Source organism: Gracilinanus agilis, chromosome 1 (genome assembly GCF_016433145.1).
Source record: "Gracilinanus agilis isolate LMUSP501 chromosome 1, AgileGrace, whole genome shotgun sequence".
NCBI classification, from domain to species: Eukaryota; Metazoa; Chordata; class Mammalia; order Didelphimorphia; family Didelphidae; genus Gracilinanus; species Gracilinanus agilis.
In genome coordinates, this window is record NC_058130.1 from 587,027,677 (window position 1) to 587,045,330 (window position 17,654).

At 39.1% G+C, this 17,654-nt stretch overlaps 1 protein-coding gene across 1 annotated transcript in view; it reads left to right on the plus strand.

The window, feature by feature from the left end:
- Window positions 1-55: 55 nt before the first annotated feature.
- NFATC1 (nuclear factor of activated T cells 1) overlaps window positions 56-17,654 on the plus strand; it is a 149,891-nt gene continuing 132,292 nt past the window's right edge. Inside the window, exon 1 of the mRNA XM_044667241.1 lies at window positions 56-658. Coding sequence (XP_044523176.1) covers window positions 568-658 — 91 coding nt within the window. The 5' untranslated portion in view covers window positions 56-567. The remainder of the gene's footprint in view (window positions 659-17,654) is intronic.

Below are 17,654 nucleotides of genomic sequence, written 5' to 3' on the forward strand. Positions count from 1 at the left end.
CCCCCCCCCCCCGCCCTCTGTACCTGGTCCTTCAGCCCCGAGCGATTGAATTACACCCACTTTGCTAAGAACAGGCGGGGGTGGGAGAGCCAGAGAGAGGACTGAGCTGAGAGCAGATAGAGTCTGGCCCGGAGGGGAACTTCGTTGTTCCAGCTTGACCCTGCCTGGGCCAGCGACCCTTCTTGCTAGGGGTGGGGAAGCAAAGTCGAAGCCCTTCTCTCCCTCTCTCCTACCGGGGATCAACAGGTGTCCTAGGGACTGAGAAGAAGCCAGACTGAGGCTTAGGAAGGGAGAGGCAGGCAGTCACCGAGTCGGGGGCAAGAAGAAAGTTACTCTCCCAATTTTCTTCCTCGGCTCCAACTCCACCTTCTTCCCCTTTGCTCCCGTGGCTGTTGGGGACCTTGGGCGGCTCCGCAAGAGAGGAGGACAGGAGGGTTAATAAGACCCCCCCATTTTCCTTCCCCTAAACAACCCCTCAACAGCACCACAAACTTAAGGAAAAAACGAGTAGGGGGTAGGCGGGAGAGAGAAAGAGAGGCGGTGTCTCTCTCCCTCAGAGATTCAGACATGACCGGTCTGGAAGAAGACCAGGAGTTTGACTTTGATTTTCTTTTCGAGTTTAACCAGGGCGACGAGGGCACCTCCGGGGCAGGCAAAGGTGGGTGAAGCGCGGCTCTCCTCTGTCTTTTTCACTCCTCCTCCCCTCTATTCCATCTCCTAATACCTCTATCTCTTCTTCGTTGAGTTTTGTAGCCCTCCTAGAGGTTTGGGGGGCGGAGACAGGGACTATTTTTTTTTTTTTTTGAGAGCTGGGCGCGCTTGCGGACAGGGGGCGCCTTGGAATATGAGGGTATGGGTTGGGGGACCGTGAGGGTTGGCTTGGATCTTGCCAAGTCTGGCCAGGCCTGGCCTGGCTCTAGACTCAGCCGTGGCCCTGCCTCTAGGTTGAAGCGGAGACATTTGGTCGTGTGTGCCTGTGTGTGTGTGTGTTCATTCGGGGGGAGTAGAAGAGGGGGAGTATTCCGCTCAGCTTCAGGAGAGACGCCGGCGGGTCACTGCCGGTTAGGGGGTTTTGAGGGAGCGCGAGGCAGAGGCACTTTGCATTTCCTGGTTCGAGGGACCGAACTCAGAGAAGTCCCTTTTTGAATGTTCCTCCTCCTCCCCCCTTCTTTATGTGAAATCGCCCTCTGGTGACTAGCGCTCTTGGAGGGAGCTGGAGAGCGGGAGGGTCTGATCCGCAAGTGAGCGCGGGTTGGCTTGCAAAGCTCCCCAGGACAGGAGCGAGAGCTCGTTGAAGCTCTGACATTTGCGGAGCTGAGACTTATGCGTGCGGCTGGGCTGGCTGCTGCTGGCGCCGCCTCGTGCAAGTGATGGGACTAGAGGTTTTCTTTTTCACTCATGCTCTTCTCTGTCTTTTCCCCCACCTGTCCGAGCTTAAGAGGAGTTCCCTAGTGTTTGCGCGTCTGTAGGCCTTGAGAATGGGAAAGGGTAGGGAAGAGAAGTCCTTGGTACTTAATGAGGCTGGGGGTGGGAGTGGAGGGTGGGGGAGAGAAAACTTACACTTGCCCTTGGGGGTCCTCTAGGATCACCTCTGCCACCCTAGTCTGCCAGGGGAGACTGTCTCATTTCTTATCTTGTTCATCAAAAGGCCAAGCTTTCTCTCTGGCCCAACCTTTTCCCAGTTCCCCCCTTTACCCCGCTCTGGACCACTGATGAAGTGAGGAGACAGTCTCAACAAAATCCCAATCTCTTGGGACTTGGAGGCCTGGGAAAGAGTAGACGGTCCAGATTCTTGAGCCAAGGAGACTGCCTACCAAAAATGATGGACCATAAATTCAATTTAATGATCAATTAAGGGTTGGGGGCGGGAAGATTTTATTTAGCTCTCACTGTTGTTTTGGCAACTTTACACTTTAGGTGTTTTTTAAATCTTGGTGACCATGCAATTTGAACTCTCTGACAAATAAACAAAACAGTTGGCTTTTATGTCCTTGCTAATGAATCCAGTCTTCAAACAGAACTACTTCTGAGATATGGCAGGAGAATCAGTATATAGTGCCTTAAAAATCATTTTTTTTTTTCACAATGTAAGACTGCATTTACTCAAAAGGACATGTAGGAGTCACCCACAGAGACAAGGAGATTGCCACACTGAAACAGATGGTCAGTGGCCTCTGCCAGAGGGAACTGAGGAAGGCATAAAAGGCCCAGAATGCACTGGATTACTTGGACAGTGCTTTACAATGGAGAAGGTTTTCCCACATATTTCTCTTTAGCTCCTGAGCTGACAGTGAACAGAAATGTAAATAATGAAACTTTTGTAGTTTCATTTAAATCATACATAGTAATTATAGAAGCCATCCTACCTTTCTAGTCACTCCTTTTTAATCACTTCCAGAGTATGCCAATAAGATTTAATAATGAAAAGAAATATACGGACCCTCATCTTTCCCTGTCACTTATATTAACTGAGGTTATGTTTTTCTGTCCCAAATCTTTGGACCAATCAAAATGAAGGATGACACCCAAAATAAGTTTCTCTAGAGCACAGATTCTGTGAGATACTATCTCTGAATTTTGTGACTTAGATAAATTATTAAGGTAGCTCAACACTTAGCTTATTTTGAAATCTATGGCCTACCTCTTCATCAAGTATTCCTATGTTACTCTAATTAAAAAAAGTAAATTAGAGTCTAACTAGTCAGTGATTAGGTTTTCTCTTTGTCTGCCTTATCTAATTCTTTACTTAGCCTTCTTTTCAAATTACAAACAGCACCCCCAGACTTTTCCCCCTATGTACCCCCTTTTTGTTGGCTTTTAAAAGAGATTCTCTCTGCTTGTAGTTTTTGAGATGAGGTGATGAAAACTAAATGCAGTATTCTTGGCGAGCAGAGATTCTCAGTTTAATATAATGGATGTATAATATTTTCCATGCCATTTTCTACCCCTTTCTTAAGTCTAAGATCTTGTTCTTTTTTTGTTGGGTTTTTTTTGTTGTTGTTGTTATTAACTATTCTAGTTAGTGAGGCATTGTCTGCTCCTCATTATCAACTCCATCACTGAACTTCTGCATTGATTAGTTTGCTTTTCATCCTGTTCCCTGGTCGTAGATCTCCAGACCTATGAGCTCAGTAGGAGGGAGAATAGGGTGGAGGAGATATGAAGATATGTGGAAGGGATATTGGAGGCTCCTTAGACCATTCCTAAAAGTCCAATTAATTGCTGTTTGGAGGTAGGTTTCATTTACTTACATTGAATTTAGACTGCCCCTAACCTTGCTCACTTGCCTGGTTTCTGTAAAAGGGGTTACTTTTAATCCTCTTAGTCATTGAATAAATGTGTTTCATTAGTAAACTTTTCCACCTCACTAAAAAACCCATTTTTCAGGTCATTAGCAGATATCTTTAACAACTATTCAAATACCCAAATTTTGGTTCTACTTCTAACTTCTTTCCTTCATTAGTACTTTTTATTGTCTATATTTGCAACCAGATTTTTTTTAAATAGCAGACTTTGCCTTGACACACAATATATAAGGCATTCCAAGACATTGGAGATATTTGTATAATGTTGTCCTAACCATGTATAATTAGGTCTAATCAGTCTCATTTTCCTGCCATTTTTTTATTATCTAAAAACAATTAGTTTGTTTATAACTTAGTCATTTAAGTGAAAACTTCATTTATATTAGTTTTATAGCTAGTTAATAGTTTGAATTAAGTTGATTTGTTGATTTTTAATTCCCATGGATAAACCTGAAGAATATATTTATCCGAAAATATGCACAAGTATAGCAGGAGCACATGTGAACACACATACCTGTTTCCTCAAAACTTTAGTAATTCTTTTTTTTTTTTTTTTAAATTTTAAACCCTTAACTTCTGTGTATTGATTTATAGGTAGAAGATTGGTAAGGGTAGGCAGTGGGGGTCAAGTGACTTGCCCAGGGTCACACAGCTGGGAAGTGACTGAGGCCGGATTTGAACCTAGGACTTCCTGTCTCTAGGCCTGGCTCTCAATCCACTGAGCTACCCAGCTGCCCAAAACTTTAGTAATTCTAAATAGAAGTGATCACTTCTATTTGGTAATTATATATGTAGGATTCCAAGGTTCCATAAGAACAGGGATTTTATGGTAGTTAAATTGTTCCTACTTCGATGCTGTTACAATTGCTACTCATTGATCCCTCTAGATTTCTAAAGTCAACACCTAACCTCTCTTATGGCCAAAGCCTTCAGCTGCATTCATGATTTTAGGATTAGCATTGGAAATCACCTCAAAGATCATGTAGGTCCACTTGACTTCCAGAGAGTTAAAGTGACCAGTCCAGTGCCGCATAGGCTGTAAGCATCTGAGACAGAATTGAGACTCAGGCCTTCTGACTCCAAATCCAGTGAACCTTCTTTCTTGTTCATCTGTAAAATGAGGATAATGATAGTGGCTATCTGTCAGGGCCTTATCATGAACTGCCCGACTGGACAATTTTAATTATATGTCCTGTCAGTATCTTATTATCTTTCCAGTATAAAACTTATTATCTTTCCTCCCAAGCCCACTCCTCTTATAAAGGTCCTTATTTGAGGGAATCATGATCCTTCGAATCACCTGGTTTTGAAAACTTGGTGCCATCTGCACTCTCCCTCATCTTACATGCTTGTTTTTTGTGAAAGCTTGTGAATGCTTGTTTTTTGACTGAATCCAGTCAATAAAATCAGATAGTGTATTCAAAGTGTTTTATGAACCTTTAAATGAAAAATAAATATAAACTATTATTATTGTTATCTCTATGGCATGCTGCATTTGTTGGGCCTCTTTTTAATATGTAAATTAAATAGATGTTTCTATAAAGATGACTTGTTGAGAAGAAATAGTTTAGTTTAAGCATTCTTTTTCTTCCATTCTTTCCATTAGCCTAGTTAATCTAGAAAAATAAAGTACTTTTCTTGGAAAGAATTTAGGGATCATTTAGTCTCCCACAAATTACACAAGGGAATCAATTAACAGAAAGGTTGAGTTATAGACAGAACTAGGATTAGAGACTATATATTTGGACTCCATGTTTAGTACAGATTTGGTCTTCAGTGGGATTTGTTCTCTGGGAATTATTCTTGTATCCATGATGATCAACATTTTTATTATTACCTTGGATAAAAGCGTAGGTGATATGCCTTTCAAATCTACAAATGACACTAGACTTGGAAAGCTCATAGGATTATAAATTTAAAGTTGGAAGGGATCTTAGAGGTCATCCTTTTCATTTTACAGATAAAGAAGATGAGGCAGACAGGAGTTCATGATTTGCCAATGTAACACATGTAAATATGTGAGGTGGAATTTGAAGTCACAAGATAACTGACATGTATGACAGAGTTGGGATCCAGAAAAGATCTCAAAGGATAGAAACCTGGACCAAATGAGGTGAAATTTAATAGGTACAAATGTAAATTCTTATACTTGAATTAAAAAAAGAAAAGTTTAAAGAGGTTCAGTTCATTGCCCTGAAGACACCAGATAAGTACATGAGCCAAACTTTGAACTTATGTGAGGTGATACTGAGGATAGAGAATTGGTTTTAGGAGTCAGGAAGACCAGGGTTCAAATCCTACTTTGGAAAATTACTGGCCATATGACTCTGGGCAAATAATTTAATTTCTTTATCCTCAATTTTTCTTTTATGAAATGGAGATAATAGCATCTACCTTATTGGGTTGTTCTGAGGACCAAAGGAGATAATATATGTAAGTGCTTTGTGAACCTGAAAGGATTATTATTAAGATTATTATTAGTCCAAATCCACTATTTTTTTCTATTACTTCACAATTATATCATAGACTTCTTTAATGGAGACGGGGACTAGAATGTGGGTGGTAGTTGTTTTATGATGTACTGTCCTGTTCAATTGTTATATGGAATACTATATTCAGTTCTGGGCACCACATTTTAGGAAAGCCATAGTCAAACCACTGTGTCTACAGAAGAATGTCAAGAAGACTAGATAACAGCCATAGAATGTTGGTCTCCAAAGTAGGTGTCAAAGCCACCTGGTGGGGAACATAGCCTGATCCTAAACAACTATTTCCTGCCCCCAGGAGAGTATGATCAACTAATGGGAGGGTGGGAAAATAAGTCTCATTTTGTTTTCCTTGAGAAGCTAATCAAAGTAGCTGGTATTTCAACTACACAATTTTTGCCTTATCTTACATGGTTCTTCAGTTTCAGTTTTTTTTTCCATTTGTCAAATGTCACCTTCTTTGCATAGCAGTATTTATTATCTTCATGCAATTTTGAGAGTAGAATTTGGTCATTATACTTTTCCCAGGTCAATTTTTAGCATTACATTGCTCTAGTTTAGACTCATGCCTATCCTATTGGATAAATTCTTCAAGATAATAAAAAGCCTTCCCAGCTGTGTGACCCTGGGCAAGTCACTTGACCCCCATTGCCTACCCTTACCAATCTTCCACCTATAAGTCAATACACAGAAGTTAAGGGTTTAAAATTAAAAAAAAAAGATAATAAAAAGCACTCAATGATGATCTGTTTGAGAGTTTAAGAAAGGTTAGTGACATAGTATATTTTGTATTTTTTCCACTATTTGTAGATTTAGCATCAAGTAATATAGTATTAAGGAAGTAGTAACTATTATTTTTATTTTTAATTACTTTTTAACATTAGATAATAATAGTCAGGCATTGGGTTTATCTCTAGTATAACCGCAACTACCCTTATTCCCCAATATTCTTTTACTCCACTTCCCTACTCTGTGAATAGTTTTGACCTATTCTCTTCTAAGCTTAAAATTAACCCACAGGTATGTGATAGTCTAGTTTCTACCAAGGTATCCAGACAGCAACTTTGGAGATGCCATTGGGAAATGTACCAACTTCACCATCATCCCCAAAAGAGTTTGTACTCTACTGGGTTGGTGATGATGGTATAGAATAGTAATGGCAAACTCCAAATAGAAATAGGGGCAGCTTAACCAGTCATAAGGATCCTTGTAGTCACTTAGTGACTTAGGAAACAACATATTAATGTTTTCTATGTCCTATTGTATTTTTATTTATTTTATTTAATATTTCCCAATTTTATTTTAATCTAGTTTGAATAACACTTGGAACTATTGTGGGCTGCACACATACTAAAGCCTGTATATTTGACAACTGGTGTACAGCACATATTATTGTATATATATATATATATTTGACAACTGGTGTACAGCTAGCCAAACACTTACTAGCTATGTGACCCTGGACAAGTCACTTAACCTTGTTTGGCTCAGTTTCCTCATCTGTAAAATGTGCTGGAGAAGGAAATAGTGAACCACTTAGGTATCTGTGCCAAGCAAGCCACAAATGGGGTGATGAAGAGTCTGACATGACTGAAAAGGGACTAAACAACAAAGTGCAAAGTATGTATTGAGGAAAAACAAAGTAATTTTGGGAAGGAGGGAAGTGATCAGGAAAGGCTTAAGAGGGAGTGACTGTGCTGAGGCATGAGGGGAACCCAGGGATTATAAGGAGAAGACGTGAAGAATAGAATTCCCTACAAAGATAGAGAGGTGAGTACTTCAGTTTGTTAGGAACAGGGATTGCATGAACTGGGATAATGTGAAATCAGAAAGGAAGGTAAGAGTCGGATTTTAAAGGACTTTAAATGCCAAACAAAAGAGTTTATATTTTATCCTTGAGTAACTGGGGAATCATTGAAACTTTGTTAGCAGGGAAGTGACATGATCTGACTTGTTCCTTAAGAAGGTCATTTGGCTGCTATGTGGAGGATGGACTGGAGGGGAGACTGGAAGGAAAAAAAAACAATTAGGACTTTATCCAATCAGTTTCTGGGAGGACTGCTTAAAGCCCTGGAGTTAGCCTGGTGTTCCTGTGAATGGAGAGAATGAGAAAAATTCAAGATAGGTATTTTAGTAAAGTTTCTATGCAAAACTTAGAAAATAAAGCTGGAAAGCCAACCTTTTTAGTGGTGAACATCATGTAGCCCAATTCTTCAGGCTATTCTAAGAGGGAATAGAAAAGTTTTACTTTGTATTATAAAAATGTAACATTGATTTAAATATTAAATAATAAAAATATCAATGCATAATTAAATATTAAAATAATACTTATAGTAGTAATTATTATTATACTTTCTAGAAACAGCAGATGTACCTACATGGCGTAGTGGAGAGAGTAGGAATAAGCCCCTAAATTCAAATCTTTTCTCAGATAACTTACTCTCTTTGTGATTCTGTACAATTTGTAAACTCTGTCAGCTGTGGGCAGCTAGGTAGCTCAGTGGATTGAGAGCCAGGCTTAGAGACAGGGGTCCTGGGTTCGAACTTTACCTCAGCACTTCTCAGCTGTGTGATTCTGGGCAAGTTGCTCAACCCCATTGCCTATCTCTTGTACCTCTTCTGCCTTGGAACCAATACACAATATTGATTCTAAGATAGAAGGTAAGGATTTTAAAAAAAGAGTATCATCCTCAGTTTTATTATCTGTAAAAATGGGGATAATTCTACCTTCCTCAAAAGAGTTGTGAGGTTCAACTGAAATAATATTTGTAAAGTGCTTCATAAACTACATAAATTCTAGCTATTATTAGATTATCCTAGAAGTTGCCCCAATCTTGAGTGTTTGAGCACTTACTGTAAATAAGGGTACTGAGATGAGCCCCAGAAATATAACTCCTGTCCTCAAGAGATTTGTAGTCACTTTGGGGGGAAAAGACACATTGCTGAAAAAGGATAACTGACAAATTAGATGTAGCAAATTCTTTCTATTCCTCACTTGGAAAGTTGGGGTATAGTAGGACTTAGATGATCTAGTTCCTTTAAGAAATAATAACTTACATTTGTAAAGCACTTTGAGGTTAACAAAACCCTTGGTTCATAAAATACCTATGGGCTGGTGTTGTAAGGCTCTGTCCAACTTTCACAATGAAGAAATTGAGTCTCAGTGAGTTTGAGTGGCTTGTTAAAAGACACACTAATGTATATCATTTGGATTCAAACCCAGTTATCTCCTGTTTCCGAAGTGAGAGGGCTTTCCTACACTTTGCACAGTACTGGGCTAGCGATAGAGGTGTTTAATAAATGCTTGTTGATTTGACTGACTTCCATTAAACCATGCTATTTGTTGAAATCATTTTCAATGAATGAATTACAGAGTGAATAATCTTTGAAGTCTCAGTTAGGATTGTAGGAGATCATCTCAGCTTCCCAAGAACCATATATATGATTTGAACCGTATCTTGGAGGTTGGTGAGGCTTTACTTATGTGAAGAGGAGAGGGCGGAGCTATTTCATGATGGGGAACTAGGCTTCAAGCTTTTCAGCAAAAGACCCTGAGCTGTGTCTTTTGTTTCCTTATTTTGGTGGTTTAGTGAAGTTGCTAGGGGATATGACAGATTGTCTTTTCTTTTTTTGGCTACTGTGTGAAATCCTGGCACAGTGCAGAGCTTGGTCATTTAAATCAACCTATAAGAAATGTACCTAGAAAGGAGTAGCTGGAGAGCACAGGTTGAAAAATACTACTGTTGTTTCCTCCTTATTAGCCCAACCCTTGCAAAGTAGGGACATTATGATCCACTCCAACTTTATCAGCAATAGACCAATAAGAGTCACTAATTGGGGTGGCTAGGTGTAGTGGATAAAGTTCTGGGTCTGAAATCAGGAAGACTCATTTTCTTGAGTTCAAATCCAGCCTCAGACACTTATTAGCTTTGTGACCCTGGGGAAGTCACTTAATCCTGTTGGCCTCAGTTTTCCATTTGTAAAATGAGCTGGAGAAGGAAATGGCAAACCACTCTGGTATCTTTGCCAAGAAAACCCAAAATAGGGTCATGAAAGTTGGACATGAACAACAAAAAACTTCTTATTCAGTATTTAATTAAATATCATCTTTTATTGTTTCTTCTTGTAATTTGTGTATGTCCTTTCTAGTTTATAAGCTTCTTGAAAGCATGGTGCTCAAAAGGTCTTTAGAAGTTACTCAGTATAAGCCCCCTGTTTTGCAGATGAGGAAATAGAAATTAAGAAACCCGAGAGAGGGGGCAGTGAGGTGGCTCAGTGGATTGAGAGCTAAGCCTGGAGATGGGAAGTCTCCTGTGTTCAAATTTGGCTTTAGACACTTCCTAGCTGTGTGACCTTGTGTAAGCCACTTAGCCCTTACTGCCTAGTCCTTTCTGCTCTTCTGCCTTGGAGCCAATACACGGTATTGGTTCTAAGATGGAAGGTAAGGGTTTAAAAAAAAAAAGGAAAGAAAGGCCAAAGAGAGATTAAAGGATTTACCCAAGGTTCACACAGAGAGTAAGAGGCAGAGGCAGGATGCTGATCTCAGGTCCTGTGACTCTCAGGTTAAGTGTGGTACCTCACATGTTTTATATCCCACAACATAATTAGCACAGGACTATCAACATAATGGGTACCCAAGAACTATTCACTGAGTGCCGGAATGAATACCTGAATGAATGAATTCCACCACCACCACCATTGGTGTCAGCCAGGATGAGTGCCTTGGTTCTACCCACACATCATCCACTTTCCACTCCTCAAACAGCTGATCTACAGCTGATGCTGGTTTTTAGATCCACTCTTCTGTAGGAGGGGAGGGAATGGGCTTCCCTTTCCACTTGAGAGCAGGGAAATCCTGCTCCCCTACGTCTGTAATTCAATAGTTGATTTTCCCATCAGCTGTTTAAGGGGTGTGGCAATGGCACCACGGCGTGCATGCCCTTGTTCTCCAAGTTATTTCAGCCTTGCTGAACGCTGCCACAGTATTGTCACTGCAGCAACTTGACAGGAAACTGGCAGGAGCTCTGGGTAGTGGTCTGGAGATTCTTCAGAGAGAGCAATGACGTTTTCCAAAATTTGAAGGAAAAAAAAATTGCTTGTCACTACTTAATGTTTTGGGTGTAGAAGGAAAATATCTTGTACCAGAAGAAAATTCTTGAGAATTTGCATATTGTTAAAAAAAAAAAAGAAAAACTCTCTGTGATCATATATTGATGATTCTACCCCCCCTCCCTGCAACAAATGGAAGAATTGCACTCTTCACTGGATGCATGAATGAGTAGTAGGTGGCAAATCCACAATGAGGCTTCAGGCCTTCTAAGCCACATTCATTTGCCCACAGGGTTTTAATCCTTACTGAGAGTAAAATATAGTATATATTTACCAAAAAGAACATTAAATGAAAAACAGGTACTCTTCAGATGATGTCTTTTAATCAAATTCATAATATCCTTTTTTTTGGGATAAAGAGCAAATCATCTCTAATTATCTTTAGTTAAAGTTGAGAATATAATAATTCACTATTTTATTCCTTTGAATTTATTTTTAGTTTTCAGATACTGTAAATAATGAGTAACTTAAAAATTTTTTCCTTGAAAACAAAACATTAAACAAGAATGCTGAGGGAAAATAGTCTGTAAAATATATGATTGTTTGAGAGACCTTTTTAGTAGCCTGCCCTGGTGTGTAAGCATTGTCTGTTCTTAGTATAGGCTACCAGGTCAAATTGTAAACTTTTAAAAGTCTTTAACTCTAATTTATCTCTTTAACTAATTATTTGTCAAAGCTATTTGAAACCCATCAAACATTATTTATTTATTGCTTCAATGGGACCATTAGATCTGGTTTTGTAAATCCTTCTTTGCTGGCAGATTGTTATGCTAACTCTCCAAAACTGCACCTCCAGGGCTGTTGCTGTCTATCATATCAGTTTGGTCGACATGCAAAAATCCCTTATGCAATGCAACTTATCAATTTCTGTGCACATATTCACTAGCTAGTTTTTCAGCTGCACAAGTTTTGGCCTATCTTATGCAGTTCTTCAGTTTTATTTTCAATTTGTCAAAGGCCACATTCCGTCTTTTGGCTGGATCCCCTATCTTCTTCATTGCCCCGTTAGGGAGGGAGGAACACACATGCAATTCTGAGGGCAGAATTTGGCTATCAGACTTTTCCCAAGTCTATTTCTAGCATGCATGCTGTAGTTTAGCAGAGTGCAAATCCTAATGGGTAAGTTCCTCAAAATAATTAAAAAAAACCACTCAATGTTGATTTGTATGAGAGTTTAGGGAAGGCCATTGATATAGTGCATTTTGTATTTCTTGCTACCATTTTGTAGATATGATCTAGTATTAGGAGGTGAATATAACTTTTAATACTAGACTTTAGTATTAAAAGAAAATCAGATTGATGTTGGGCAGTAATCATGCCACCATATTGCACTATGAGAATAAACAGGCTTATTAGAAATATCTATGCACATTCCATTTGACTATTTCTTAGATTCTGTTTGTTATGTGTGTGTTCAAATCAGGTATGTGGGAGTGTGGACTGAGTTATGGTAATGATATTTGTTTGAACATAAGGTTTGTTTTTCTTAAAGGAAAGAAATGCATACTTTTGACAGTTGCTTAGCATTTAACTTCTGGATTTGTGGAAAAATGTTATGGAGGATGAAACAAAAGTTATTTTAAGTAACTGGACGTATTCAAGAACTGTGCCATGTAGGAATAATTGTTTGAAAATTAGTGTATTATTAGAAAAAGAAGAGTATACATTATACCTTTATATCAATTGGTATTTGAGCCATATTAATTAAAATTATTATAGTCAATTGAAGCAGCTTTTTTCCTGTCTATGTGATGTTTGCTTAAAATAGTTCCATTTCTTTTGTAGCAATCTATAGTGTAATTTAATGAACTCTTTTTGGCAAATAGCCAGTTTCCTAAGGCATCTAGTAGAAAGTGACTTTAATAGGTGTTGAGAACTTTTGTGCCTGACATGATATAAATCAGCTTCAACATCCCAGAGTTGCTGAGAAAGTTTCTGAAAATGTTTTCATTCTGTATAAATACCATAGTTAAATAGTTAAAATTTTAATTTAAGTAGCTAATAAAACCGAATTCAATAAGACTGTAAGGAAGAGTGAAACAGCTCTGGTTAACATGAAGAAATGCAGAGGGGTCACTGCATAGACAACCAGTACTGTGGAGGATTGAGTTAGGTTTGAAACAACAGACATCATAATTAACAAAACTCTTCTGGATCTCAGCATGCTAGACTAGGGAGGGTCATTGCCTTGGGTGTTTATCCCTTGGGAGGGAAGCAAACAAACATTCTACACTGGAAAGGCTCGGACTCAGTGGGGAAGTTGGGGAACTCTAACTTGTTTATTGTTATTGTTCCGGGAAGGAGAATAATGATTTTATCATCACTTAGCCCACAAAGGGCAATTTGGTTGTGTTTATAATTAAGTTGAGGCATTAAAGCCTTTTATTCTGTAATTTGTTTAACTTAGAAAAACCTTAGGCTGGGTATATTTTTCACAAAGGCATTTTTTTCTTCTTCTTAGTGATTTAGAGTTTTGTTAAGGTACTTTTAGTACCAGAATTTTTTCAGCTTCTAAAGTCTACTAAAATTACCCTCTGCCTGCCTCTGATGTGTTTACTCTTACCTTTTTTTCCTGTTCTTGATTTAACTGGATTTAACTTTTGATTCATTGGCTAGCCTGACAATAGATGAGTACACAGTCCATCAGTCCATAGCTGGGTGAAGATGGAAGCTGGGGGTGGGAGTGGGGACACTGGGTTGCTCTATATAGGTTAGAAGGAATCTTTGCTCCCTTCTCCCGTCTTTTTCCTTAACTTTTTAACCACATGCCCTGGCCTCTACAAGTGACCACTGACATATTCTTCAGTGCAACAGCCCTGTGTCATTCTTCAGTGTCCTGTCTTACTAGTTTGCTTCCCTAAAATCCTGAAACTTTGAATGGATCTGGCTCATTAGCCAGGCCAAACAGCCAAGTTCTGTAAATAGATGGTGGTTGATCTAAAATTCCTTTTTCAGTTCTGGATTCTTTATTTCTTGCCTCTTATGAAACAGTAAATTACTTTTGCCCCATCAGTTGCTGAACATACTAATGGATTACTTTCATAACTCCACATTTTATTAAATAAGGCAGATTAAGGTGTGTCGCTAAGGATTAATATGCCACCTCAATAGGGTAGTTTCTAATTTTGGATAAAATACAAGGTCCCTCTGTTTGATATTTAATGCCCTTCACAACTTGGCACGAACCTTTCCTTCCTCAGCCTGGACTACTGACCCTCCCTGACAGGCTTTCTTTAAAGTCCCAACTAAAATCTCACATTCTACAGGAAATCTTCCCCAACCTTCTTAATCCCAGTCGCTTCCCTTTGTTAATTACTTCCTATTTATTCTGTATATTGCTTGCTTTTATATAGTTGACATTCTCTCCCCCATTAGATTGTAAACTCCTTGGGGGCAGGGACTATCTTTTGCTTCTTTTCTTATCTCCTGCACTTAACACAGTTCCTAGCACATAGTAGGTGCTTAGAAAAATGTTTCTTGATTGTTTGATTGCCCTGTCTTTCTAGACTTATTGCATATTACTCCCCATTGTGCCTTCTTCTAGCTGAACTGGCTTATTTACTATTTTCCTTAAGTGGCATTCCATCTCTTGTCTCCAAGATTTTTCAGCACCCATGCTCTATGCCTAGAACAAAACCTTTCCTCTTTTCTTAGAATTCCTAACTTCCTCAAGGACTCAAGTTCCATCTAAGAGGTCTATCCTGATTCTTTTCCAATGGCTAGTGCCCTCCCTCAACCCCAAAATTACTTTGGACTTAGAGCTATAATCGACCAATTCCCTGTGCTTTGCCTTTAGTAAATTCTTGGAACCCCTGTCATTTTATAGATAAAGCAGCTGACACCCAGGAGGTTGTGTGTGATTTGCCCAAGTTCTTCCGGGTAGTCAGACACATGGGATTTGATCCCAGGTCCTCTGATTCAAAAGTGCTTTTCCATTGTCCAAATTCATTCTCTTTGTATACATTGTTTTTCTATCAATAGAATGGAAGCTTATCCAGGGCAAGGTCTGTTTCAGTTTTGCTTTCAGACCCCCTCAGTGCCTAGAAAGTGCCTGTTAATTAACCAGGGCTCAGTAAATGCTTGCTGGAAGAATGAATAAATAATACTCAGTGGAGTAACATTCTAATCAGTGTCTTAACAGTGGATAAACCTTTAAATGGTAGGAAGTAAAGCCTAGTAACCTGTCCCTTTATCATTCACAATGAAACCAGTTTTATGGCACAGAAAACTTAAAGGAAATGCTGTGTGGTAATTTCTTAGGTTAAAACAGCTCAAGATACTCATTTCAGGCTAAGCTCAGAAACAATGGGACACATTTAGTTTCCAAAGGAGGAATTTTGGGGGAAATAGGCGGTATTTAATATTTACCACAATATTTAATGTTTCCCTGAACACCTCATGCCCCTTGTTTTTTGTTCTTTTGAAGTCCTTGCTTTTGTGTAAAGAGAAAATTCATCCTTTGTTTTAGGTTGGATTCTTGGGATGCTACAAATAGAAGGGTTACAGAGAAGAATAAGTAACCTCAGCAGGCCTGCCCTTAAAACCCCACTAGATTTCAGTGGGAGGCTTGAGTGGAGTCTGGGCACTCCAGCTCCACATAATAAAAAGAAAGAGGTGGAGTGGGAATTGGGGGCCTTTTAATCTAGTTCGTTGCTAGGAGATCACCCTTGTTTGAAGGGCCGCTGCTATTACCGCTGTTCTCAGGTCTTTAAGGGAGATGTCCATGACCAGCTGCAAAACCAAAATATGAAGGGGAAGGCATGGGGGTACTTTTGGGTTGGAAACATTTCGACACAGGACAAAATGAAAGCAGTTAGTCCTGACGAGGATCCGCCAGCTTTCCTTTGGAAATAAACACCAAAGGAGGCAAAGCTTCCCCCGCCATTGCAACTCTTGGCTGTCTAACAGGAGAATGTTTAAAGGTATCCAGGAAGCTGTAGGGAAAACGTGGAATTCAGCGGTCATTGGCATTTCAGAGACAAACATTCCCAACCTGGTTCTTTCTTCTGAGTTCTAAAAATGCAGGTCCTCCGAGGGTAGAAAAAGGAATTTATCTTTTTTCTTCAGGGTCTTTTTTTTTTTTTTAAGTCCTATTTTAAAGCCTTATTAAGGCTTGGATTAAACCCTCTGTGGGTGTCAAAGGATTTGACAGGAGTGCAAGCCTCAAAGGTCTCAGGCTGGAGAGGTTTTGATGACCAGTGTGGTGAGGGATGGAACTGAAATGAATTTAGCAAACATTTAATAAACATGTGCTATGACCAGGATCCTGAGCCTAGGGGCTAGTGGTACAAAGACAAGAGAAATAGTCCTTGCATTCAAGAAACATATTCTACAGAAGGGATATAGGATATATACTAATGAAGAAATGGAAGATAATGTGAGGAAGGAGAGAGCATTGATGACCAGGAGGATCAGGAAAGCCTTCTTGTAGAAGGTGGTACTTAAGAAGAACCTTGGAGGAAGTTAAAGAATTCCAAGAGACAAAATGGAAGAAAGAATGCATTTTAGGCATGAGGAACAGCCTGTGCAAAGGTGTGAAGGCAGGAGTTTGGAAAAAGCAAATGGATCAGTCTGATTGGTATGAAGGAGAGGTTTATCACCAGAAATTTGGCCATTGGATAATGAATTATTTCAGCTGAAATAAATTATGGGGGCAGCAAGGTGGCTCAGTGGATAGAGTGTCAGATCTGGAGTCGGGAGGACCTGGGTTCATATCAGGTCTCAGATACTTCCCTAGCTGTGGGATCCTGGGCAGTCACTCAACTCCAATTGCGTTGGCTCTGTCACTCCTCTGCCTCAAAATGGACAGGATCGATTCTAAGACAGAAGGGAAGGGTTTAAAAAAAAAAGAAGCATAATGAAAGCCCCTCTACCAAATTGTGGAGGCGTCTAGAATACCCACACCGCTGAAATCAGAGAGCCTTGAAGTTGGTAAAATAAGGGACTGCACAGATAGAATGGTGTGGTTTGACTGCATAGAACTAACAGATAAACCAGATGCAAGCAACTTTCATTTAATCGTCATTTATGACCAACAGTCTACCATAGAGAGTCTGGAGACTACAGAGAGAAATAATCTTATGCTATAGAGAACCCCCTCAGAGGATTGTCAGAAAATACATGATCTCAGGTCGTGGTGACAGTGTTAATAATTATTACAGAAACCTCCTAAAGAAACCCATAGATAGATTTAGCACATGTGGGAGACACCTGCAGCAGTGATTATATGTTCAGAAGTTAAAAAAAAAGAAAAGGAAAAACACTGAAAGGGATGGAAAAGATGGAGGAAGCATTTTTAAAACATGCTTATTTTTAGAATGTTCAACCATGTAAAAAGCATGCATAAAAGTCAGATGTTTGGAAGCCAGCTGTGTAGTCATACAACAAAACTGCATATTTATTTTATTTGTTACTCAACAAATTGCTTACTTAAAAACACATTCTTTTGCAGATAGTGAGTCAATTAGCCAAAATTTATAGGAAAAGATAGAAATATGTATGTATGTACAAAATATATATAGTATCAGGAATATATTTCTATATGTAGCATGCTGAAGGCAACTGATACTTAAATTTATTTCATTTTTTTCAAACATATTATACCATTACATTGTGATTTGTGCCAGGAAATGAGGGAATTATGAAGATATTGAAAATCTTTTGCCTGTCCTCAAGGAGTTTATTGTTTAAAAGGAGAGATAAAACAACTACATAAATAGTGCAAAATACATGTATTTTGATGTATAAGAGGAAC